General features: G+C 46.9%; 2 protein-coding genes across 5 annotated transcripts in view; one reads left to right on the top strand and one right to left on the bottom strand.

Moving 5' to 3' along the window:
- BDKRB1 (bradykinin receptor B1) overlaps nt 1-8,438 on the top strand; it is a 30,087-nt gene extending 21,649 nt beyond the window's left edge. Inside the window, exon 3 of the mRNA XM_019642438.1 lies at nt 6,926-8,438. Coding sequence (XP_019497983.1) covers nt 6,936-7,997 — 1,062 coding nt within the window. The 5' untranslated portion in view covers nt 6,926-6,935 and the 3' untranslated portion in view covers nt 7,998-8,438. The remainder of the gene's footprint in view (nt 1-6,925) is intronic.
- Nucleotides 8,439-21,989: 13,551 nt separating this feature from the next.
- ATG2B (autophagy related 2B) overlaps nt 21,990-27,399 on the bottom strand; it is a 67,503-nt gene continuing 62,093 nt past the window's right edge. For all 4 annotated transcript variants that reach the window (XM_019642482.1, XM_019642480.1, XM_019642481.1 and 1 more), the window contains one exon: nt 21,990-26,833. In XM_019642482.1, coding sequence (XP_019498027.1) covers nt 26,603-26,833 — 231 coding nt within the window. In that variant the 3' untranslated portion in view covers nt 21,990-26,602. The remainder of the gene's footprint in view (nt 26,834-27,399) is intronic.

Below are 27,399 nucleotides of genomic sequence, written 5' to 3' on the forward strand. Positions count from 1 at the left end.
ACTTCTTCACAAAAAGTTGTAGTTCAGTAACTATGTTTGGAAGTTTTGTAAATCTTGTTCACTACAATCTCCATTTCAATTGGGAGAATATTGAAACTTATTTATATACAGTTACAAATTGTGTGCACCGCGACCTGTTTGAAGTATACTTCTGTTAATCAGTCTCTTATCTTAGTAAGAACATCATTGTTACTATGACACCCTGCCCACCAAAAATGTGTGTTATCATCACAAAATACAGCACCTTTATTTCCAACGTGAACAATTTAAACTGAATTTAGAACAGCCCTCACGAAAAGTCTGCTGGTCGCTTCACCAGAATGGACTTCCAAAGGCTTTGCTTTGATTGCATGGGCTGAATGAAAGAACTGACTCCTGACTGGAAGTGACTGGTTTTCCTGTTGGAAGAATCTGAGCATCCTAATGTCAAACTGTCACCTGTCCCTGTCCGTGCAGTTCTGATGGAGCTAACACATTCTCCGCCAGCACTTGCATTGTCGTATATACACAAGATGAGTTGCAACTAAAAATGAGCTGAATTAAAGACTAGTCACTTGATCTAAGTGAGAAGTCATGCTTCGCAGAGCAATCTATAACAGCATCTTCTGCCACTATATGGGTGAAATCAATGCCTTAGGGGCACAACCTGTTAAAGTGATTAGCTTCTTAAGGAGCAGCTTTGTGTCTTAGGTTTTCTCGTGGCCAGTGAAATCGCTATAACCCCCATAGTGATGCAAACATCAACAAACATTTTATGCAAGTTACACGTTCATCATCAACTTCTTTAAAAATCAGGAGTTCAGGACATAAATTTTCACTGAACATTATTATTATTATTATTATTATTATTATTATTATTTTAGCTCATTGCTACAGGAAGAAGCTTACTGCAAAATTTAAAAGTATTGCCAAATAACAAAATAAATAGTTGTGAATTCATGCCCTGCAAAATGACGAAGTCAGATGATCCCAACTGCTCTGTGTGCCCTGGGTCAGACACTACATGCCACAGACACTTTGCAGCCACCTAGCCTATAATGTGCCACGGTTCCCATTGACCCGTCCACTAGCAGCCCAGCCGCTTATCCTCTTCTCTGCCTGCACTCTCCTTTGGTGCTTTCACCCCGCCTTGTGCCTTTAAATACCATCTATGTGATTACAACTCCTGGTTATGTACCGTTATCTCAGACCTGGTCTCTGGACACCAGCCTTGTACATCCAATCATCCATTGGACATCCCCACTTGATGTCCAGCAGACATCTCAACCTTAACATGTCCAAAAGTGAACTCCTGATCTTCACCCAAAAAACCCTGCTCCATCTTCACGCTGTTGTCTCCATTTGAGTTGATGGCAACGTCATATTTCCAAGTGCTCAGGCCAAAAATCTTGGCATCATCCAACTCCACCTTCCTTAAAACCTACGTCTGATCAGACCACATCAATTACAACTAAACCTCAGAACAACCATTATTGATAATTGCCCGAGTTCTAGCTGACCTGAAGCCCTACAACTACAGAAATACAAAATGAGCCACCTTGAGACGTGTAGGAGGGGTAGAGATGCCTGTGACCATCAAAAATCAGGACGGATATCTTGGCTACGGAGGTTCCCCACTGAGGAACGAAGAATCCCAGCCCTTCCCCAGCCCAGGTTTTCAGTGCCAAGGAGAGAAGTCCCCATAACTTCTGGCTATGAAAACCAGCAGAGATTGTGGCTGAGTGGGATGGAGGGTGGCTACACTCACAGATGCTCCTATTAAAGAGACCGCGCAAGGACTTACTTGCTGACGGACTCACTCGCTCTGAGCTCCAGCGCTGGGGCAGCAGCTCGAAAGGCACCAGGGACATACAGGGAAGAACTGAGTTGTCCGGGTTCAGGATAAGTGCTGGAGGGGCAGCTTTCTCCCGGACGAAGGAGCTGGTGGAAGCCATTGCTTCTTTGTTGCGCCCTCCCCTCTGTGCATGCAGACACAGGTGGCCGCTATAGCTGAGTTTCCAGCAACTGGCTAACGCCGTTAATTCACCACGCCCTGGTGATTCTGGGACCACACCCCACCCAACTTTTGGGCACTCCCAAGCCACTTCCAGTGGCTTTTCTGTATAAACGGCCTGCCTTGGCTTATACTATGGACTTTCCTAAAATCTCTCAAAGGCTCACAAAACCCAAACAAGCAGCATCTGGCTTCAGCACGTCCCATACCCCTGGCTGAGCAGCGCTAAGCCCGGCACTAGAGACAGCCGGCCTTGGTTTGTGGCTTGGCCCCTCAAGGCACTTCTAAGCACATGCAGGGAGTGGCTATCTCTAGATTTCTTTGTGGCTTATTCCAGGTGGCCCCAGGCAGGGCACAGGTTGTGGCTGAACTTGGCCTTCAGTGGGTCCAAGTGGTCAGCTTCAGACCAGGCTGAACCATCACTCGACCACCTCCTAGGATGATACACCCAAAGGGAAGACTAGGCAGGCACCAGAGCCCCAATAAGTGAACCGTGCCCTGTAGGGTCAACCTCTGAATAACAGCACCTCCACTGTAGTCATAGCCAGTCCTCACAACCAATCAGCCTGAGGGTCAATCCCTTCATTGACATGCAAACAGCAATCAAGTCTCAACTACGAGAGGAGGGTGCACACAATCCCCACAAGGGACACACCTGGAACACCTAGCTCTGGTGACCAGGGAGACTGCATCACTGGGTCCCACAGGACACCTATTACATAAGGCCACTCGACTAAGACCGGGAGATGTAGCAGCCCTACTTAGTACATAGAAACAAACACAGGGAGGTAGTCAAAATAAGGAGACAAAGAAATATGTCTCAAAAAAAAAAGAACAGAACAAAGCTCCAGAAAAAGAACTAAACAAAATGGAGACAAGCAACCTACAAAGTTCCAAACACTGGTTATACGGTTGCTCAGTGATCTCAGGGAGAACTTCAACAAAGAGATAGGAAACATGAAAATGGAGATAGAAAACATAAAAAAGAACCAGTTGGAAATAAAGAATACAATAATGGAAATGAAGAATACATTACATGGGATCGACAGATTAGATGAAGCAGAGGATTGAACTAGCAATGTAGGAGATAAGGTAGCAGAAAACACCCAACCAGAACAGCAAAAAGAAAAAAAAAATGAGGAGGGTTTAAGAGGACTCTGGGACAATATCAAGCATACCAACATTCGCATCATAGGGGTACCAGAAGGAGAAGAGAGGGAGCAAAGGATTGAGAACTTATGTGTAGAAATAATGACGGAGAACTTCCCTAACCTGGCAAAGAAATAGACACACAAGCCCAGGAAGCACAGAGAGTCCCAAACAAGATGAACCCAAAATGGCCCACGCCAAGACACATCATAATTAAAATCCCAAAGTTTCAAGACAAAGAGAGACTCTTAAAGAAGTTAGTTACCTACAAGGGAGCTGCCATAAGGCTGTCAGCTGATTTCTCAACAGGAACTTTGCAGGCCAGAAGGGATTGGCAGGAAACACTCAAAGTGATGTAAAGCAAGGACCTACAACCAAGACTACTCTACTCAGGAAAGTTATCATTTAGAATTGAAGGACAGATAAAGAGCTTCCCAGATAAGAAAAAGCTAAAGGAATTCATCACCACCAATCCAGTATTACAAGGAATCTTAGAAGGACTTCCTTAAGACCAAGTAAATAAATAAATAAATAAATACATAAATAAAAATATGAATAACAGAATGGCAATAACTACATATCTATCAACAATTACTTTAAATGTAAATGGATTAGATGCTCCAATGGTGGCTGAATATATAAGAAAACAAGACCCTTGCTGTCCATAAGAGACTCACTTCAGTCAAAAGATATACACAGACTAAAAGTAAAGGGATGGGAAAAAGGTATTTCACAAAAATTGGAAAAAAAAAAGCTGTGGTAGCAATACTTATACCAGACAAAATAGACTTTAAAACAAAGGCTATAACAAGAGACAAAGAAGGACCCAGTAATTCCACTTTTGAGTAATTATCCAAAGAAACCTAAAATGCTACTTTGAGGGGACATGTGCATCCACACGTTCATTGCAGCATTGTTTACAATGGCCAAGATGTGGAGGCAGCCTGGGTGTTCGCCAATGGAAGAATGGATAAAGAGGAGGTGGTACATATATACAATGGAATATTGCTTGGCCGGGGAAGGGAATGGGTTCTTGCCATCTGCAGCGGCATGGATGGACCTGGAGGGTGTTGTGCTGAGTGGAGTATGTTGGACAGCAAAAGACAGGTGCAATGTGATTTCACTTATATGTGGAATCTAAAGAACAAAATAAACAAACAAAACAGAAACAAACTCAGAGATACAGAGAACATTTTGATGGTTGCCAGATGGGAACGGGGTTGGGAATGGGTGAAAAAGGGAAAGGGATTAAGAAGTATAAATTGGTAGTTACAAAATAGTCATGGAAATGTAAACTAAAACATAGGGAATAAAAGTTTAAAAAAAAACAAACCTAATGTCCGATTGAAAATCATGGTGGTACTATCTTCAAAATATATCCAGAGCCTGACCACGTCTCACCATCCCCCCTGCTAACACATGTGTTCAGTAGATTTATTGTTATTGACTCTCGCCTCCCCTGAGGACAGAAGCACCCTGAGCACAGGAATCTTTGTCTATTTCACTCACTCTTGTGTCCCAAATAATGAGCACAGAGTAGGTGCTCAGTAAATGTTTTAGTGTATAAATGCATGGAGGAACTGGTGGATTATACTGTGAATGGGACAGTATGTGAGTTACAGACAGAACGTCACAGCTAGAAGGTCATCAGGTCCTCCTCAGATGAGGAAAGTCAGGTTCAGAGACATAAAGCGACTTGCCCAAGGTCGCACAGCCAAATAGTCTCTGTAAGAAATGAGTTCTCTCTTACACAGGATCTTGTGTTGATGCAATGAGGCTTTGCCCAGTCGAAGGAATCTCAAGCATCACTAAGTAATAATGGTCATAATAGTGAACATTTAGCAAGTGCTTATGAAGAGCCAGGAGCTATTTTAAGCACTTTGTGTATATTAACTCCTTCAGGTGGAAGAAGGATTTTCAGGTGCGGAACCCCAGAAATCCCACAGTGCAAGAAGTCGTCTCACTGAGTGTATGGGACTATGTGGGTCCCCTGAGTGGGTTGAGGCCAGCTTTGCCAGCTGGTACCCACAATTCCATGAGTACAGGACATGTATCCCGTCTCTCCATGGATTCCAGAGGGCTGGGAGTTGGTCTGTTTCCTTCCCATTATATCCCTCTCCCACAGCGTGGGCACATGGGAGGAAGGCCAGCTGTGTGGCTGTGAGTGTGGCCTTCGGGGTCATGGCAGACTGAGGTCCATAGCCTGGTGCTGTCACCCACCAGCTACGTCTCCTTGGATAAGTCATTAACTTCTGGGCCTGAACTCATCTACCAAGTGGGGACAAAATGGGCAGCAGACAATAGACAGAAGCACTGGAATAGGACTGCCTGGGTTTGAACCCAAGCTCTGCAATCAACCTGCTGTGTGACCATGGACAAGTGACTCAGTCTCTCTGTGCTCCATTTTCTTATTTTTTTTAAAGATTTTATTGGGGAATTGGGGGAGGGGAACAGGATTGGGGAATCAGAGGAAGGGGAACAGACAAGTCACTGTCCTTTTGTTCTTCAGTCGAGTTGTGGAGGATGCCACTTCACTGGCCCATGTTGGTATTGTGATCATTGCACTCTTCCTGGTGAGGCAGTCGGTCGCTGGCCGTTGAATGGCTGCTCATGGTGGCTCACAGCAGTTTTCACCAGCAGCCAGCTGCCAGCCACTACACTGGCTGCCAGCCACACACAATAGCTCACGACAGCCCACTGCAGCCTACACCGTCGCCATCTTAGCTATAGAGGGTGCAGCATTACTGGCCCATTTGGGAACCTAACCGGTGACCCTGCTGCTCAGAGCTCATGCTCCCAAGCCAGCTCTTAACCAACTGAGCCACTCGGCCAGCCCCTGTGCTCCATTTTCTGATTGGTCAGATGGAGATGACAATGATTCTACTTCACAGGGCTGTTGGGAAGATTAAATGAGAAAACACTTAAATACAAAACTCTTAGGATGATGCCTGGGACATGGAGATCATTTAATAAATGTTAGTTATTATTTTATTGCTCATATTTTTCAAGCCCAGCTCAAGAATCTTATCATTCTGAAAACCTCCCACCACTGCCCCAACCCCGTCCACCCCACTGGTCCCAGATCGGCTGCCACGCTGACCATGCCTCTTCCTAACCCTTGCTTGATTCCATCTTAGGTCATTACCACTATCTCCATGTCTGCAACCCTCTAGAGTGAACGCCTTCAGGCTGAGGGATGCTCTGTCCTGTTCCCTGTATGTCCAGCACCTGGCAAAGTGCGGGCACAAAGTAGGTGCTCATTAAATGTTTGTTTAACTATTCATAATAATAATAATATGGTTGATAATAAGACTAGTCTCCAACTTCCGCTGAGTGCTTCCTCTATGCCAGGCAGCCATGCCAAGCACCCCATAGATACTATCACCAGTCCTTGCCACGGTCCCACAAGAGGTATCCAATTAGCTCTGACTTTCACCGAGAAAAAGTCAGTGGGTCTAAGTGGCCCACACCAAGTGGTTGTGCCAGGATTTGGGCTCAGGTTTCAAAGCCCTGGTCCTTTCCTTTATACCAGGGGTTGGCGATCTTTTCCTCTAAGGGAACAAACAGATGGTAAATATTTTCAGCTCTGCAGGCCACACGGTCTCTGTTGCAACCACTCAGCGCCAGTGTTGTAACACAAAAGCAGCCATGGAAAATACGTAAATGGATGGGTGCGGCAGTGTGCCTGTAAAACTTTACTTTCCAAAACCGTGGGCAATTGGATTAGGCCGGCGGGCAGGAGCTGGCGGCCTCCCATGTCATGCTACGTGCTGTTCATTGCAGGTCACTGTGGATGGCATCCCAGACGCTCCTGGAGTTCCAGTCCTACAACCAGAGCCAGCTCCTGCCTCCAAATGCCACGTCCTGTGCCAATCCTTGGGAAGCCTGGGACCTGCTGCACAGAGTGTTACCGACATTCATCATAACCATCTGCTCCTGTGGCCTGCTGGGAAACCTTTTCGTGCTGTCCATCTTCCTCGTGCCCCGGCAGCGTCTGACCGTGGCTGAGATCTACCTGGCCAACCTGGCAGCTTCCGACCTGGGGTTCGTCTTGGGCTTGCCCTTCTGGGCGGAGAACATCTGGAATGAGTTCAACTGGCCTTTCGGAGCCGTCCTGTGCCGCACGGTCAATGGAGTCATAAAGGCCAATCTATTCGTCAGCATCTTCCTGGTGGTGGCCATCAGCCAGGACCGCTACAGCGTGCTGGTGCACCCCATGGCCAGCCGGCGGCGGCGGCGGCGGCGGCGGCTGGCCCAGGCCACCTGCCTGCTCATCTGGGTCTTGGGGGGCCTGCTGAGCATCCCCACATTCCTGCTCCGCTCTGTCAAAGCCGTCCCGGACCTGAACATCTCTGCCTGTGTGCTGCTGTTACCCCACGAGGCCTGGCACTTTGTAAGGATCGTGGAGTTAAACGTGCTGGGTTTCCTCCTCCCGCTGGCTGCCATCGTCTTCTTTAACTACCACATCCTGGCCTCCCTGCGAGGGCGGGCGGATGTCAGGAGGATGAGGAGTGGGGGCCCCACGGATGGCAAGACCACAGCACTGCTTCTCACGCTCGTGGCTGCCTTCCTGGTCTGCTGGGCCCCCTACCACGTCTTTGCCTTCCTGGAATTCCTGTTCAAGGTGGAGGCCATCCAAGGCTGCTTCTGGGACAATGTCATAGACCTGGGCCTCCAGTGGGCCAATTTCTTCGCCTTCATCAACAGCTGCCTGAATCCCGTCATCTATGTCTTTGTGGGCCAGCTTTTCAGGACCAAGGTGTGGGAACTTTATAAACGATGCACCCCTAGAAGTCTTACTCCAATGTCCTCATCCCGTAGGAAAGAAATCCTCCAAATTTTCTGGCAGAATTAAAACAGCAATGAGCCAAGAAGCGTGGCTTCCTGATCAGTTATTTCTGACATAGCCAATACTATCGTAGTAGGCTGACAATGGCCCCTCAAGGTAACCAGGATCTAGTCCCTGGAAACTGTAAAAGTTTCTGTGGTAATGGGGACTTCGCAGATGCAACTAAACTAAGGATCTTGCAATGGGGACATGGTCCTGGATTCTCTGAGTGGGCCCCATGTCACACAAAGGTCCTTATAAAAGCCAAAAAGAAGCGTCAGAGTCAGAAGGCAATAGGACAACAGCAGCAAGAGGCTGGGGTGATGCCAGGAAGGGGCCATGAGCCAAGGATCGCTGGCACCCTCTAAAAGCTGGAAAAGGCACAGAATGGGCTCTCCCTGGAGCCCCCAGAAGGAACCGACCTGCGGATATCTCGACTTCAACCCAGTGAGGCTGCTTTTGGATGTCTGGCCTGAAGAAACATAAGATAATAAATTTGTGTTATTTTAAGTCACCAAGTCTGTGGTAATTTGTTCCAGCAGCAACAGGAAACTAATACAAATTTCCAGTAAGGATCTCTTATTGCATTTCCGCTTGCCCATCCAAAATTGTCTAGGCTAACAGCTAGGAACACCGAGATGACATAGCTAGAGAGCCTATCCACAAGAAACTTATGTAGCTCTAAATAGTTATAGTATAATAAAAAGGACAGTGAGACATCACATGAACACACCACAGATCCCACACGTTGAGCATTCAGAGGGAATGGGGGCGGGTTTCTTCTAGTGCTGGCAGAATTAATGCTGTGATGAGAGTAAAGTGTGAACTGAGCTTTACCAAGCGTATTTTCTGAATATGTGGAGAGCGAGGGGAAGGCATGCCCAAGACACATGGCCAGAAAAACTTGGGCTACGCATGAAAGAATATTTATTGAACTCTTAATGCATCAGTGCTCTCCTTGCTACAGGGACCCAGTGGCGAACCTGAAAGTCTGCCTTCAAGAGCTCATGGCCACAGGGACAATAATTAGGAGAGTGTCACCGTCAATGTGAGAAGAGATACTCTGAGAGCACAGAGAAGGGACATCCAGCCCAGGTGCCAGGGAGGGGGTATTAGAGAGGGCTTCCTGGAGGAGGCGCCATGTAAGCTGAAAAGGAGTGTCCTGGCAAACCAGACCCAGAGGTAGGTGGTTCACAGGCAGGAAGGGAGAAAGATGGAGAGGTGAAGTACGAGGCAGTCATGGAGCGATTTGAGGTTTGAGCAGAATGGAGATGTTGGGAGGATCTATGATGGTTAAGGGCAGAGAGGGAAGCAGATGTGGACCAGGGGGCTTTGAGGCTCCAGCTGGAGCTAGACGGCATGAGTTTGGTGTGTGAGTAGCTCAGCTGCTCTAGCTGTGCCCAGAGAGCCCCCGAAAGGCTGAGTGTAGGATTGCTCCAGGGCTGCGGTTTTGTCCAATGAATGGCCATAGTTCAAGAGCATTTGTGGGTACTGATCAGATGATAGGGAATAGCTGAATTCAGGACAGAAATGAACACAAGAGGTGACGGAAGGAGAGTGACATTGATATGGTTTTAAAAAGCAGGTGTCATGGGAGCACTAGGTGATAGAGTGAGAAAAAATAGGAGGCTGTAGCCACAGAGTAAGTATGTGTGCACGGAACCTTCCAGAGGTGGGGCCATCCCAGGAGATGACAAGGACCAAGTGTGGCCATGACATTCAGTGGTTGGAATAAGGGGAAGGAGAAGGTCACTGGAGACAAAACAGTGAAGGAGCGGAAAGGTGGAGAATGGGCTGTCCACTGGGGCTCTGTAGGCAGGCAGGGTCCTAGAAGGACGCGGGGAGGAGACAGCAGGTGGGCTAGGTCAAGGTCACTCTCCATGGAAGGAGTGGGGGCGGCGGACGAGCAGCCTCTACTGCTGCATGGGACGGGCTGGTCCCCATGGGACAGAAGCAAAGACGCAGATTCGTTCGAGAGATGCAAAGGAGGCCAGGGTTCCTGCAGCCTGTTGATGGGGTCTGAGAGACTGACAGGAGCTAGGCCACAGGCCCTCACAGGCCATTGGTGACAGCCCTATGGGCAGTGCTCCAGCCCCATAGGTTTCCTGGCGAGCAGAGAGTAGTTCAGGCAGCCTGGATTTAGGTCACCACGCAGGGTCCAGCCTGTGCACCTGTTTAACTTGGACCACATGGTGATTAAACAAACATTTTTGAGTTAGTTCCCAACATGTAAATCCCATGTAAGAATCCAGACTCCAGGCTTCCTTTGGCCATTTGAAAGCACTGAAACAACACTGATCTCCACTCGTTCATTCAGCTGATATTTACGGAGCACGTACTTCGTGCCAAACTCTGTCATCGGCACTGAGGACACAGCAGGGACCAAGGCAGAGGAACGAGACTTGGAGTTGACCTCCGGGGGCTCCCACAGGGCACCGATTCTTTGGTGCTGAGCAGCAGTGCTCTTGCCAACAGCTGAGGCTCCCTCCGCCATTTGGCACAGCGCCCTCCCCAGGGGCAGAGCCTGGCCACCTGGCTGACTTGCGTCCAACACCAATGCAGGTTCTGAGCCCCCGGGGAAGAAATCCAGAGGCCAATGGCCCCGTAGCAAAGTGCCAAGGGCAGGCAGGGCGAGCAGGGAATTGGAAAAGGACGGTAATGCCCAGGCTCCCTCTGTGTGAACTGACCCAACTGTGCACTTTTCTTTCATTCTCAGCCCCTGTGTTAAACTGGTGGCTTATAAAAATCCTTCCTAGGGACTGCAAACAACAATCCCACATTCAGGAAGAGGGTGTTGGCTGGGAAATCAGAACCCTGCTCACAGGCCTGTAGCTCCACAGCAGACTGTCAGGTCAGTCTCGGATAAGCCAGACCTCTGACCTAGGGAATGCGGTAACGTTTCCCAATGCTCCGTGGGCAGCCCCACGGTGGGGGAGAAACTGGCAAACCTCCACAGGAAGGATTCTGCTGCCCTGCTACTGGGAAGGCCAATTATTCATTGGCAGAGGGAAGAATTCCTGCCTTGGTTAAAAGGATCAGGGCTGTGGGAGAAATGACGATTCTGAGTTCCCGCGGATCTGACAGATGTGCTCACCTGGAGTATTCCACACCTAGGTCCAGGCCCAGGCCCCACCCACCTTGTAGGGCCGACACCTGGCATGGAGGACGGAGTTAGCAGATGGCTCTCCAGCACCCGCGTGGGCTCCCCCTTTCTCTCTGAGATGGGCCAAGCAGAGACACGGAGTTTCTCCAGCCCACTCTTCCAGCTTTAAGCCCGTCGTGTGAGCCCACGCTGTCTGCCTCCTTCCCCTCCACATCCATCACCCCATCCATCACCATTGAGTAGCACTGAGCCCCCCAAGTCCCAGCCTGGGGAGACTCCCATGTGTTGCAATGGACACAGGCATTTTCCTGCTCACTGGAGATGAGTCACTGGCCTGGTGAGGAGCAGATGGGAAGTCTTCTCCTATGAGCTACAAGAGGCTTGAAATATCATCAAAATGAGTGTGTGTCAAACTGGTGCAATCTGAATAAAATCTGAAACAGTATATCAATGTCAGTTTCCTGGTTGTGATACTCATCTCTACTCAAGCAAGATGTTACCATTGGGGGAAACCGAGTTAAGGGTACAAGGGATCTCTCTGTGAATCCAATAAAGTTTAAAAAAGAAAATATCATCAAGCTCAACTCCTCCATTCTACAGGTAAGGAAGGTGGGGCCCAGAGATGGGCAGAGACTTGCCCAAGGTCACCCAGTCAGCTGGACTCCTGGGCAGGGCTATGTCCAAACCCTGGGATGCTTGCTAGGCCGTGAAGTCAGAGGAAAGGCCTAAGTGCCAGAGATCCCACCATTTGAATTGCCTTGATGGTGGCAGAGACTCCCTGTGGCTGGGGTTGGATTTAAGGCAGTGAGCAGGAAGCCAGGACTACTTTCCAAGTGCTTCAGGGAACAGATGAGTATCAGAAAGGTTGGTCAGGGCTCAGCAAGTATGAGGAGAAGACACTTCAGGGTTTCAGTTCACAGGGAGCCCAGTGTGCTGTGGGTGCCAAAATAACTGCTGGCCCTTGGGCTGCATTAATAGGAGTATAGCATCTAAAACGAAGGAGGTGATATCCCATTTAGCTTAGCCCTGGACAGGGTACATGAGGAGTATTGTGTCCACCTCTTAGCTGACTCAGAAGAAAGGGGTCAGACTGGTGAAGGGACTCAATAGCACATCCTCAGTGACACAGTTAGGGCATGAGAGGGCTTACCTGAAGAAGCCGGGGGGCAGGACAGGAGAACAAAGGTAGTTAGTGTGACCCCAGTAAGACTACAGAGAGAACATCCCTGAGAGACACATTCTGGCTTAATTTGAGGAAGCGCTTTCTGATGTGCAGGGCTGTCCCATGATAGTTGTCCCATAACAGAACTTGGAGAACAGTGGGTTCCTGTCACTGGAGGTGTCCCAGAAGAGCTGCAGGGTCTCTTGGCAGGATGTTGCACCAGAGATTCCGGAAGCATCTTTGGCATACCCACCCTTGATCTTCCTGCAAGCAGGGGCAGCCAATAAGGAAAGAGATTACTTCTCAGTACCAGATGAGTAATCATGGGGTGACAGAGTCCACCTGGGAGGAATTCAAGAAGGAAGCGGGTAACAGAGGAGGTGGCCCCAAGCTGGGTCTTGAAGTTAAATAGGACAATGAGGGTGTTGACTCCCCTGCGGCCTTTGCCTCACCCAAGTTCTCAGCCAGTGAAATCAAGGGCTGGAAGAATTACCGTATTCCACCATGTATAAGATGCACCTTTTTTCAAAAGATTTGGGGTCTAACAACTGGGTGCGTCTTATACAGTGGTTGTAGATTTCAAATGCCGTAGATGGAACTGAGGACGAGGCAATCTATGAAGACAGTGACTCGTCATCAGACACAGATGAGGACAAGCTAATGGTTGGGAGTTTTGAGAGTGATGAGGAGTTGTATGAATTTTATGATGAATAAAACTTGAGTTCAATAACTTTATGTAATACATTTTTTTTCAAATTTTGGGCCCCAAAATTAAGGTGCGTCTTATACATGAGAGCGTCTTATACATGGGGAAGTACAGTATGCCAAGGTCAACATTCCCTATGGGCCCCGAGAGTCAGGGAGACTGAACAGGGGAGTGTCATGTTCAGACCTGTATTTTAGAGAGGTCACTCCACTAAAGTGTGGATGGTGGCTTGCAGAGTATGTCAGGAGTGTATTGCTGTACAACAAACCACCCCAGAACTTGATTTAAAGCCACCAGCCTAGTTCACTGTTCTGTAGTCTGTCACTTGGACTAAGATCAGCTGGGCGGTTCTTCCGCTGGCCTTGGCTGGGTTTACTCACACATCTGTGACCAGCAGCCAGTCAGCTAATGGCTCTGATTCTGGGGCTTGCGCAGGAACATGCATAAGACGCAGAGCTGACCTCAGATGGAGTTAGAAACCACCGACGGGTTAGGTGTAACGATGATAGGGTGGGGAGTACCCCTAGTCTTACTCCTCAAACTAATACAGAATCAGAGTAGCTGATCTGTGCACTGCTTTGACTAGAATTACTGTGTGTCTAATACATGCCAGGTATTGAGTGAGGCATGGGGGTGCAAAGTAAATGAGACATATTCCCACCTTCAGAGAGCTCACAGGACATGGAGGAGACATCAAGTGCAGCCTGCCCATTTTGCAGAAGAAAAACCCGAGGCTCAGAATGCTCTGCCCTGTCACACGGTGGCGCCATGCATGTGAGGTCTGGACCAGGTGGCAGCTCTTCTCCTGCTCTGTCTGGTCCTCTAGGGCTGTGCACGGGCTCCCAGAAAATGCTTGCTGAGAACACCTTACTTTACCAAAGGAGGTGCCTTTGCCCAGTGTTGATGAGGGTGGTGGAAGGGGCAGGAAATTCTTCTCCCCCCCCTTGTCTATGAAAGGCATTACTGCCACTCAGCGGCAATTCCAGTTCACCTGTCCTTCTGGGAAATGGGAGGACCATTGAGGCTAAGAGTGGCCTTCTCACTCCTTTGGCCAATGTGAGGGCACTTGTGTCTTTTCCAATCAGAATATTTAAGAACATTTCTCCATGCTCTCCTTTTCCTCTTCTGTAGCAAACCCTGAAGACTTCTGTCACTACAGTGATGTCATTAAGTTGTGGAGACCCCATCAGCCCGGATGCCTGAGTGACTAAGAAAAGCAGAGACCGTAATGGCCTGCATTAAAAATGCAGCGTTAAGTGAGAAATCAACCTTTGTCGTTTTAAGCCACCGAGAGTTGGGGAATGTTTGTTACAGCAGCAGACTCCAGCCCAGCCTGACTGACCCACCAGGTTTCAATGAGGAGGGCTTGTTCTCTAAACTCTGGGTCTTTGGCCCAACGCTTACTCCTCTCCATGAAAAAGTGACTTATCTGATGGACCAGTTTCATAAAAAGAATTGAGCCTGTGGAGGTCAGTTCCTTTCTCCGTTCTTAGCTTTTGGGAAGTGAATGTCTGCAGACGCTGGTCTTTTCTAGGCCATGGGTAAGCTTAGTGTTAGAGGCTCTGCCCCATGGAGGACGGTCAGCTTTCCCTAGGCCTGCGTGGCTAAGCCTGATTCCAGGACTCAGAATTAAGAAGCCCATTGTTGCCACACGCCTAAGTGACATGTCCAACCTGGCCCTTCCTCAGTAATACAGATGCCCCTGTGGCTCCCACCTGCTGACTCCTGTCTGTGTCATTTAGTTCAAAACTCAGGTGGGGGACAAAGGAGTGTCCTCAAACCCCTGGTCCTGTTGTTATGCTCATCCCTTACACCAAGGGACTCATTGCAAACGTCTGTCACTGCTTGGGCAAAAGCATGAAAGCCTGAGGGTGAACTGCAAACCTCATTCATTCCTGAGAGAGTTTTCACAAAACCCTTAGTAATACCTTAGCAAGTTTGGATTCAGGGTTTGTTGGTACTAGGGACATTTGGGGCCAGATAGTTCTTTGCTGTGGCGGTGGCCCTGGGTACCGTAGGATGTTTCACAGCATCCTAGGTCTCTACCACTGGATGCCAGGAGCAACTGCCCTCCCCCAGGTATGACAACCAAAATGTCTCCAGATATTACCAAGTGTCCTCTGGAACAAAATCACCGCCACCCCCCAACTAAGAACCACATTTTAGCTGATCTGATCCAGTTCATAAACAGTGGCCTCCAGGAAAGGCTGGTGGTCTGGGGAGACTTCTTGGAGGTGGTGGGAGTTCACCCCTTGAAGCACTGAATTTAACACAGGGAAGGGAGAATCCCTGGTGCTACGAAAGCACGAGCACAGTGGGGCTTGGAGGCGGGCGCGCTCGGTAACAGCAGCAGAGTGGGATGGCCGCACACACAGCAGCTGGAATGATTTATTAGCTAAATACAGTAAATCACTCTGAACCATTTCCGGCATGCGTTCCATGCACCATAAGTGTTTGCTAACATCGTCATAGCAGAAGCCCTCCTCGCGTCCAGATAATGACATCAGTTTATAGCAACTCACAACTCACCACTATTGATTTTGGCATCATTCCCAGTGTTTAATAGAAAAAAATCCCTCCAGCCAATGCCTTGTGGCTTCTCTCAGTGTTATTTTCCCTTCATTGTCCTACAGCCAACCTTGGGAGTGGAGGGTACAGGGTGGGGGCTCAGGTGGGGAGAGGGGTCTGAGGGCATGGGGGGCTGGAGGGGGGTAAGACTGGAAAAGGGTGAGCAAAGGAAGGGAAGAATGACATTCAATCATAATGAACAAAATATCAACATTGTAAGTAAAGATAAGACACGACAGGACCTCACCAAGAGTGAGGCAATTGAGAAGAGCATGGGAGGTGCAGGGTTGAGCCCGTCTTTATTTACAATGTTGATGTTCTGTTCATCGTGGGTGTTTTTACATTAATTTAGTTTTTGAAAGACATTGCATTAAACAGTTATTTATCTTGATTACTGATGAGCCCCTGTGTCCACCCTTCCTTAAACTTGGTGCCCAAGGCCAGCGCCTCACCCTAGTGCCAAACCTGAGTGGCAGGGCTAGGGAGCTGGGGCTGCGTTTCCCATAGAGCAGCGGTTCTCCACCTGTGGGTCGCGACCCCTTTGGGGGTTGAACGACCCTTTCACAGGGGTCACCGGATACTCGTATGTGGGCGTATCTGCATGTGGGCCTGGAGACAGATAGAGGAGCGGTGTCTCGGTTCCTAAGACCATCGAAAATATGTGTTTTCCGATGGTCTTAGGCGACCCCTGTGAAAGGTTGAGAACCGCCGTCATAGAGAAAGGGAGCTCTCAGAGAAGCTTAAACGGGCTTCTGTTTCAGGCTCACCTCAGGTACCCCCCGCAGGGAAAACACAACAAAAAAACCTTTATCTGGATATAAAGCACACTTCTATTATCCCATGCCCCGAATAGTTCCCTTATCAACACTGTGAAAACTCCACGAGGGGCAACTTTCACAAGCCTTGGGGATTGAGAGGGAGGCCTGGCGTGTGTTATCACCCAGCCCCGTATTTACAGGGAGAGATTAATCGTGAAATAAAGTGACATTTTTATTTTGAATTTAGGCAATGTCCTCGACTACGAGGAAGCTGCTGCAGACAAGCCTCGTGAGAGGGCTGGGATAGTTAGGATTTTTCCAAAACCTTCCCACGGTGCGTGGGGTCAGGATTTGTGCAGGTTCAAATGCGCTGCGGGGGCTGGGTAGCTGCGAACATTAAGCCTAAGTTCCACTTGGGAAGAGAGTGGGCGCCCCCTGCTGACACCGAAAAGGGTTTCTCCACGGAAATGTTTCTGCACACATTTCAAAGCAAGCCCTTAAACGGCTTACCACAGATCTAGCTGTTCCGAAGTGTACATGTGAAAAGGCAATGATTTCTTGTTTTGGGTATGTCAGTACAACCTCTAGAAGAGGACAAATGGCAACAGCCACCCAAATTTTAAATGGGTGTCCCATATCATTAACTCGGTGTTCGGTGTCTCCCCTTGCAGTGATCTATAGAAACTGACCCGCAGCCAAGTTAAGTGACTTGTTCAAGGTCGGTCTTTGGAGCAGAGACTCAGCTAAAATTCCAATTTGGCAAACAGGACATAAAAGCTAAGAAGATGGCTTTCAAAATGAAATCTGGTATGAAGGCATAAGAATGGTTTTGGGAAAAAAAAAAAAGCATGCCTTGAAAGGGGAAGAAAAGTAAGTGAAACTTCAGTTTAAACTGAAATGGAGAACAGAGGAAGGTACTTATTTGGCCTTGGAAGTGTTTACTATAAATGAAAGGAGATTTTCTGACTATAGAGATAATGGCATTGTGAAAATTAATAAAAGAAATAAATCTCAACTAAGAGTGGAGTCGGGAGGGCCTGTAGGGGAAGCTCTCACACCCAACCACTCATCATTGGTTGTCCCAACAGGAAAAGACCTACCTTACAGCCCCAAGAGGAAGATGCTTTCCATTCTACTACTCCAGCAGGAAGAAGGAAGACTTTTCTCCTTCCCCAGCAACGACCCAGCCAATGAGAGACTGTCTCAACCCAACCAATGAAAAGCCACTAGGTTCTGTCTCCCAGTTCCCTCCAATGGACTCTTGGTTTATAACAGGCCCTCCCAATCCTCCTTTCCTCTATAAAAGAACATTCTTCTCCATTGTTCTCCAGGCTTGCCTGTGGTGTTGTCATAGCTTGCCTGTCCCGAATTGCAATTCTCTGCTGTTCCTGAATGAACTCATTTTTGCTGGTAAAACAACAAGCTTTTATTTTTAAGGTCAACAACATGGATACTGATTTTAAAATAGCATAGGCTGAGTGAGGGTAGCTGTTGTGTTCAACTTTTATTAAATGTTAAACTTGTTTGTTTTTCTTGGAGTTACACCCTTGAGTTCTCTTCATCGCTCTAAAGATCATTGGGCCACACCTGGGCTGACACAATGCTCACATTAGGGCTGGAGAAGCAAAGTTAGTACTTTGCACTGAACAGGCGTATTTTCCTTTATACCTCAGGGGAATCTAAATTTAAAAAAATGGTTTGCCCTCTCCTGATAGCCATAGAAAGTCTTACTGTGAGGATGTACTATTGTTCATTTTTCCCAGCCATCCCCAAACCCCAAAGATTGTGCCTCCAACACCCTCCCTGACTTTTATTTCCACATGCTACTCAAAAGTCAGCTCAAGTCAGATTTCCCCGTAACCAGGCAATACTGAATATCAGGCTAAAAGGGGAGCTGGCTCCCCCAGCTATCCCAAGGCTGCCCCATCTGTGTTTAATTCCTGGGAAACGTGTCCAGATGGCCGTGGGAGAGGACGCTAGGTGGCATCTTCAAAACCAGGAGTTCCAGTTCTAAAACTGCTCTGAGTGGTTTTTCTGCCCCTTTCCTTATCTTCAGGAAACGCCTCTGGGTTTCTCAGGCGCGAAACAAGTTGATTTCCATTTTTAAGGAACAAATGGCTGCAGTGATTAGTTGGGATATTTCCCCACTGGCTCTGAGCTCCCCAAGGGCAAGGACTGTATCTTTCATCTCTAGCCCAGGGCACAGAGGCTTTCAGGAAATTAACAATATCTAACAATTACACAGTACTTATTATGTCTCAGACACTGTTCTAAGCCCTTTGCATATATTAACTCACATAATCCTCATAGCAACCCTTTTATATATCTACTTTATAGAGGAGGAAACTGAAGCACAGAGAGGCTAAGAAACTTCCCTAGGGCCACACAGCTAACAAGTAGTGGAACCTGGGTTCAGTCCCAGGCAACTTGACTTTAAAATCTATATTCTTAGCCACGATCCCAGTGGTTCCCAAACTGGTCTGCACATTAGAGTCACCTGGGGAGCTTCAAAAACACACCAGCGGAGATTATGATTGAATTGGTCTTGGGTGTGGCCTGAGTCTGGGAATTTTTAAGAGATCCTCTGATGATTCTTATATGCAGATGAGTTTTGAGGACCACTACATTGTACCATCCTTCCTCATTGCCCAGCAAACATTTGCTGAATTTAATTGGCTCCAGGTGGAACCATTTACAGGCATAGAAACAAACAAGCCCAGGAGGGAAAGAAATCTAACTCCGGTAGTGGTCAATTATGTTACAGAGTAACTAATTTTACTTCTGATAGAGGATGTGTACTAAGAGCACACGGGTTTGCAGTCAGACATTCCTGGATTCAGATTCTAAATTACCAGCTGAGTTGCTCGCCAACCCATTTCCGTCCTTCCTCAGCACACAGCGACGGCATTACCCAGCTGCCCTTGAGTCTGGGTGTGATCACGTGACAGAATTCTGACACGAACGTGAGCAGGAGTCTGTAGCACTAAGCCGTCCTCAGGTCTCCGCGAAGTTGCAGGGGAGGTAGAGCCATGAGATGAGTCGGAAGGGGCCTGGGTTCTCCCATCACCATTTGGAGGAGAGAGCTGAGCTGCCGGGTACTCAGCAGCACCGACTGGACTTTGTGGGAATAAAGAAGAAACTTCTTTTCGTTAAGCTGCTGGGATTTGGGGGGGGGGGGGTCTATGTGTCCTGACTGACTCGTGTTCCTTAACGAGCACATTGTGTGGCTTTGGGTAGGTCACTTGTCCTAAGCCTCGGTTTTGTCGTCTGCACAGTGAAGATAATAGGCCAAATACAAATAAGATAATATTTGACAGCTGGGTGACTTCCATTTGCCCTCCAGACCCTCTCTCCACCTGCTCTCTGCCACGCAGCTGAGCCGTAGATGCTACACAGAAGTTGGGTTCCCCCTGGGGGAGGCCCTGGCAGGAGATGGGCGGGTAGGAGCCTGAGGACCAGGGCTCCCCGGGCCCCTCTGGCTACTTGCTCTACCCAAGGCCACAGCTGCTGAGGGGCGGCCGCTGTCCTTCAGCCTCAGGTGCTGGGAGTCACTCTCCCTTTGTCCCTTCAGGCCTGAGATGAGGCTTAGGTTGCTTCCGTCTCATGGTCGAAGGGGTGGAAGAGGGGCATTGTGTTCCCGTTGCCATGGAGAGCCGGAAATCAGCACAGACACACCTGACTGAGGCCAAGGATGGGCGCAGAGTCAGCCCCTCTCCCCCCATGCATGTGGGTCGTCCGCGCTGCCCCTCACCTGTGCTAAGCGGTTCCTTTCCATACCCTCTCAGTCACCCACAGGGCCATCCACCTCCTCCCAGGATCCTGGCTGATACTGAACACAAAGGCCACGTTAAGTCCTGAACGAAGCAGTTAACGTAGGAAATCCTCAACACGTGTTGGATTTTCATTGTATTATGTATATATTTATATACTCTTATTACTTCTTAGATTATTGCTACAACCAAGAAAACCTGAAATTGTATCTTCAAGTACTAATCACGTGGCCTTGGGCAAACAATTCCCGTTTGGGCATTTCCTCAACTGCAAAGCAACGATACAGGACTAGATGACCACCACTAAGCTACATTCATTCATTCACTCCTTCACCAGTCCCCGATTCCTTATTCTGGGCGAGGTCTGTGCCCTGCTCTCACAGAGGGCATCAGACAATAAGAAGGAAAACAAATCAATACGGATTTAAAAAACGAAAGAAGGGCCACAGAGTTTTGTTTTTGTTTTACGGAGTGTGTGCTATGATGGAGAGCAGAGGTAAGTAAGGTGGCTGGGCCTGTCTGAAATGGTAGCCCTTAAGCTGAGATAAGGGAAGGAGTGAGGGGGCAGAGCATTCCAGAAAGGAATGTGGAAAGGCCTTAGGCACTGTTCTTGCTCCAGGCTGCACATTATTTTCACCAGGGGAGCTTTTAGCCCAGTGGTACCCGGGAGATTTTGCCCCCCAGGGAACATTTGGGCCTATCTGGTGACACTTTGGGTTTTCACAACTGGGGAGGGGATGCTATTTGTATCTAGTGGGCAGAGGCCAAGGATGCTGCCTGAACACCTTACAGGGCCCAGGAAGGCCCCACGACGAAGACGTATCCAGCCCCAATGTCAAGGTTGCTGAGGCGGAGACCCTAATTTAGCCCCATTCCCAGATTTTTATTGAATTGGTGTTGATTGGGGCCTGAGCTTCAGCATTAAAAACAAAATTCTCCAGGCAGCTCTAACCCATGGTGACAGGCCTGGGGCAGAACTGAGCCACCAGAGTGCAGCCAGGGGAGAGAAAGGGGCTGGGACACAGGGGAAGAGACAGATGCGCGAGTTTGTTCTCATCTTAAGGTCAAGTATCCTAAGAGCCTTTAACCTCCATCTTCTAGCATAATGCCTTTCTTAGTGTCCTAATTACTGATATTTTCACTGACTTAGACAGCTGTGCAAGTTCCTCTTAAACGGAACTGTCGCATGAGCACGGGGTTTGGGAGCCAACCCGTGTGACCATGGGCAAGTGTCTTGACATCTCCAAGCCTGTCTCCTCCTCTGGAAAACACAGACTAAAGTAACTGCCCCTAAGGGGCTGTGAAGTTATATGAAGGACATACCACATGCCTGGTGGACAAGAAGCATCTCACAAAGGTTCCCTTTCACAAGAGCCATGTGTCAAATGCGACGCGTGATTTTCCTGATTCCTCAAAGTGGACGATTGTATGACACCTGTCATATCAAAACCTCTTTTAAAGTATAGTCCTTAAAAATAAGTATTTCTTGGGAGCATTTGAGATCTTGCTCCCCAGCATCTGACATCAGTTTGGCTCAAATAAACTCATAAAATTTTTTTAAAAAATAAGCATTTCTTTTAAATATTCCATTTCTACTAAGTAAAAATATTCCTTAAAAAAAAATAAGACAGATTTATCAAGTATTTATCTAGGTCCCTATGATTGATCCTCTAAAATGTGTTTGCCACAAGTCTACATTGGAGGGATAAGGTAGCTAATAGTGATTCGTATCCAAAAGCGAGGAGGAGAGGCACGTGTCACCATCATGTCCCCTAGATAGCTCAGAAATTGGTAGCAGGTAGATGCAAGGCGCGCCATCAGGTACTAGGGTCGTAGGAACACCACTTCCCAACAACAGAATCTGACACAGATCTGCCTTTCGCCCCCCAAAAGTACTGTGTCCAGGCTTTGGGAACAGTTCTTGGCAAAAGACAACAGTGTTTAAGGCAAACTCCAAAGAGTAAATGCTTTAATTTTCTTCAAGAGGACTCATTTCATATTTTAAATAGTCACACTAACAAGTTACATTTCCACGAAAATACTTGTACAGCATCAGTGTTCTTAAAAGTATTCACATCCATAATTACACAAGTTAGGAAAATTAAGACACTTAGCAATGATAGTCAACACGTACAATGTATGTCCTTTTACTTGTGGTGAGATCCAGTCAATGTCTAAAATAAGTCAGGGCGGATTAACATCAGAGCCGAACTTGGCACCCCGACCAAATTTCGCAATGAAAAGTCCTGTGTGACAGGCAAATTATACAAGGTAAGACAAATCCAACTAGAAACTGGAAGATGCCATTTCATATACACAAAATACATGTGAAACAGCGAAGTAAACATCTTTTTTAAGGGAGGGGCTGCTGTTTCAACCCCCCAGGGCATTAGAGATGTCATTGTGACAGCCAACATCGCATTAAGTCTCTTGAAATCTCGCTGGTGCTTACTCTGAAGCAACATGCTTGAAACCAAGGGGCCAACCGTTGTTATAGGAGACGAAAATCTATCTCTAACACTTATGCTTTTAATAATTGCTGACATTTCAAAATATAAATTGTTGAAACTCTCTGTAATTTCTCATCCCAAAAGAAGCCCATCAGAGTGGAGTGTTAGTCTGCCTTTTCCACCTCTGATTTGCAGACACCACAATAAAAGGAAACTATTCTGATTAAAACGGGCTGACTTGCAACTGCACATATGAAGTCTATTAAAGGGAGCAGTGTACCTAGCATGATCCTGAAAATACTGAGATAAAAATAAATTGGCACAGAAGCACTCAATTATTCTTATAGGAAAAAGCTGACTATAACTTCCAGTAAACAGAAATAAGATTTCTTGGTATTGGAAAAATATTTTTTTCCCTTATCTATGTACTCTACAAATAACTTCCTCTTTAAGATTCAAAAATGTATGTTTGATTTATTCTATTTGATAACAATTGGTATGTCCAGTTGATGTACTTGCAGATACCAGTTTCACTTGATGCTTGCGCACAGTCCCTCACTTTCAAGAAGCTTCCAGAAGTTTATAGACATTCTCTCCAATGTCTTAAATAGGTCAAGAGGATGATGTGAGGGAAAATGGGGCGTTAAGATTGCTCAGCACAGACTCCCCACTCATCTAAGAAATTATACCCAATGCAGGTCTAAGAAAGCTGACACGAAGTTAAATGATTTCTCCTAAGTCCCCAGCGTTTCACATATACCAAATTTAAATTAATGTTGACAACTGTGAATCCCGAAACCATTTGGTGCAAGTGTGGATTCCTCACTTTAAATTGCTTAACTTCAACTCTGCCTGCCGTCTCCACTCGGGGGGAGCACACACAGTGCCAACGACACCGGGGCGCCACACCCGAGTGGGCCAGCAGCCCCTGCGGGAGCAGACAGGCTTGTCGGGACTGTTTTGAAACTGAACAAAGGCACCAAACCTACGGAACAGTCTTTAAAGGAGACAGGTAAAAAGTAATTCCCTTAAAAGCTGGAACTTTTTAAATAGCACTTAAAAGTGACACACATGGCAGGAGAGAAAAACACTGGTTTTTCCTATTTTTGCCATTTTAGGCGCATTGCTACTCGGGAAGATGTTTTTCTTTCTTAAAGTGAGTTTTACATGATAAAAATATTGATGCTTAAGTGGGAATCCAAATTAGAACTGAACTTTATTAAAATGAAAGTCTCCTATGATGTCTCCAAGCAACACTGTGTTCTATCGATCCGAAAAGGCGAATGTGGAGTGGACGTTCTACTGCTAAGTGACAGCAATCTGGGGGCAGACAGGAAGGAAAGCTGGGACCCAAATCAGCCGTGATGGGAACACACGGCCATGGTCTTGGCGGCCTTCATAATGGAAGGTGGTCCTACCATGTTTCTGTAGCATTGCAGGCTCTGAAACTCGCTGACAGATATAAACCAGGCTTACTACCTGGACTCCTTGGGGAGGTACCTACGCGGACAAGACGCAGTGACAAGCGGACACATGCAGCCTGCTCCAGTCAGAAGTGTCACATGGGGAGACAACCGCGCAGGCACTGTGGCCATTCAGAAATGCGCAACTCAGGAGAGTCAACATCCAAAGGAGCCTGTAGCTGCTCCGTGTGACGTGACCAGAGTGCTCTCACGTGACAGTGCCACCAGTCTGGGTGTCTCAGGTCTGGGAACCCTACTGGGCGTGACATCCCACACCATCCTCCGCACACAGGCACGCATGCACACGCATGCGCACACGCACACAGGCCCTCACCATCGGAAAGATCTCCACGGGGCTCTGTTGTGAGAAACCCCTTTGTTCACAGAGAGGGACGTTGAGGCTTGAAGCCGAGCGTGGCCAAGCCACCCGCTTGGTAGTCACAGATCTGGCAACCCGAGAGTCTGGCCCACCAGCCCTTACTGCGTTTTTGAAGAGACACTTTTAAAAAAGAAAAACTTCAGGATACTTAATAATGCAGAAGTATTCCTATATAGATACATAAATATCTCCAGTAAAGAGCATGTCGGCTAAACTGACAATGAGTAGACCCCCTGCGAATCTTTCTGAGACACGAGATTTCTGTTCTTAAACACAGACTCTTTCAATAGCAGGTGCAGGAGGGCAGAACAGAGCAAGAACCACTGAGACTGCAGGACACAGATACGTTTAAATGGGATTTGTAAACCTAACATGTCAAAAGACGGGTCCCTTTGCAGCTCAAAGTGCAAAGAGAATGATCATTTCTTCCTATGCTGTATCTAGCTGAACTTAAATAATTAGTGTAACTGTGGGAAATATATTGAAAAGTTAAAGAGATTTTATAGTTTTCAGTTTGACCAAGTGTTTTCCATTTTGGTTAATCACCACAGACAAGGTGCCTAGTGTGTCCCATCGTAAGGGAGAATGGAGCACAAGGCGCTCCAAGCCCAGGGTGGTCGGGCTGGGCCCCAGAGCAGGCTGGGACTTCACGGTAAGAAAAACAGCCATGGCGAATGTTTACTCAGGACTCCATTTCATTAGGACAGAGAAGCAGATGGTCCTGCGATGCTTAAACAGGTGTTTACTCTGAGCGTTGCCCTTTATGGTTTTTCAGCAGGAAAAAGGAAACAAAATAAAAATAAAATTAAATGCTATTGAGCACAATTTTTATAAATTTTAAATGTTCAGATTTATGGTTTACATCACTTTCTTGTTCAGAAAATTTAGAGAGTGAAACTGATTCAACGTCGTTTTCCAAACCCTCCACTGAAACATGGCATGAAATGCCATATTCCCCCACTTCAGAGCCTGAGAATTCTCACCATGCGACTTTCAACAGTGGATGAATACAAAGTCCTACATTTTCTTTCTGTTAGATTAACCCAAAGCCAGAGACTGAGGTCTTGAGAGCAATTTCCTTCTCACTCCCAGGTCATGATCTACTTGATATTAACCAAAATCAATTTTGAGAAAGTGTGCCCAAGTATCTTGGAATAAATCCCAGTATTGCATCTATGAATATGCTCTGAGAAAAGCAAACTATTCATGGAAGCATAAAACAGTTTTGCCTTTAAATAAAAATACTTTATTCATTCCTGACAGGTTATCAAAAGGTACACTGTTAACCAAGTAAAAATGGTACTTTGAAATAGCTTACTAGGGCATATTTGGGGGATTTTTGGTTAATTTTAAGAGAAAAGCCTACTTCCAATCTCTCTTTCCACACATTCCTAACAAGCTTGCACTATACCTGCTTAAAATTGAACATATAAACAATTATTTGGGCCCCCGTTTTTCATAGAATGCACATTTTCATTTACACTGAAAATAAATGGAAGTTATTACGTTTGCGTTATCTTCCTTTGCCCCAAACTTTCAGACTTACTCTTTATGTTTTGTGTAACTCTATAAATTACATCAAGAAGACAGCACGTGACACGTATTACTCTAGAAACACATACACGCACACAGGATAAAGTGCAGCACAACAGAACGTCTGTGACAGTCACGCTCTCCAACTCCCATGGGATTTTCTGAGTAACTGGAAATAATGTTCTTCTCGAGGGCATGAACACTACATCCAACAGACAAGGTTATTTAGTGCTCACTGATATTTATTTTGAAAATCCTATTTGCTTTTGTTTGCCTTGTGGCTTCTGTCTCTCACTCACTGTGAAAGTTTTGAAGCTGTGATTCTTTTTAAACCTTGAGAAAAATCGACTCCTCAGAGCAGCATAAACAGTGCTTTTGAAGTGCTCAAAAGCTTCTGAGCACTCCCGACTGTCAAAGGAGCTTTTCAATGACATCTCGTCTGTTACCAGGGGAATTCTAGTCATTTTAATAAAAGCAAGCATTCCACTAATTTGGCAGCAAATGCTTTAAGGGCCTGACACCAGCCACCCAACCTTCCTACAGGCGAGTACCAAACTAGCCCTAAAATGTCAGAAGTTTTGGTTGCACGTGGTTGTGATATTACACTATTGGACTAAGAGCTGTTTTTGTTCCTGAGATGAACACAATACAATTAAATGAGTTCCCCCTAAAGCTGCCAATGGGACACTATGCTCCTTAGTTCCACCTTCAATATCTTCGTAAGAATCATGCCTGAAATATCAGTCTTCCCCGTGGCGCCATTTCTGTGACTCGTCTTGCCGGACATCGGGTCGAATTTGGTTTCTCATGCCACCTAACACGTTTGACGTTGCTTCCGTGGCGACAATCAGAGGTTTCACCACCGCCGGAGGGATCTGGCGTAGGACCTCGCCAACGGCGCCGGTAACGCCCCTGCTCTCGTGTTCTCGAGCTGCCGTTTCATAAATGGTGTGAGCCGTGTCTGTAATTCCCTGAAAGGGGGCAGAGGAGACAGGGGAGTGAGTTACTGGTCAGAAAACTCCCTCAATTATCCTGTAATCACACTTTCGGAGACTTAATCAACATTATATTTAAAACTAGACACCCCCCCCCCCCAACCACCACCACTAAAAAAAAAAAACTCTGTGCTTTTGAGATAGCCCATGATAATTATTTTTATGATGAAATTCTAATTATAAGGGGAAGTAAGAGGCAATTATTGTAATTTAGTATTTTGTTGTGTTGCGCGTGCAGAAAGTGTAGTAGGAAGCTTACAGAAGTAGTTAATGACACAAGGATAGCTTTGCTGGCACTATTAATCACTAGTTAAATCAAACTTAGGAAACAAAGCTTCTGGAAGAAACATAATCACCAAAGGCATATGATCGTTCCTCTGATTCAACGGTAACAAGAAAATCTAATTCTACTAAGCTCCAGGATATTATTTAATTTGTTTTAAATTGCTGGCTATGTACTGGAAAAGATAACTAGACTATTCAATTAAGATAAAGGGCTAAATAGAACATTTTATTGGATTAAACAGAGAAAATTCTGAGAA

The sequence above is a fragment of the Hipposideros armiger genome, unplaced genomic scaffold (genome assembly GCF_001890085.2).
Source record: "Hipposideros armiger isolate ML-2016 unplaced genomic scaffold, ASM189008v1 scaffold_69, whole genome shotgun sequence".
NCBI classification, from domain to species: domain Eukaryota; kingdom Metazoa; phylum Chordata; class Mammalia; order Chiroptera; family Hipposideridae; genus Hipposideros; species Hipposideros armiger.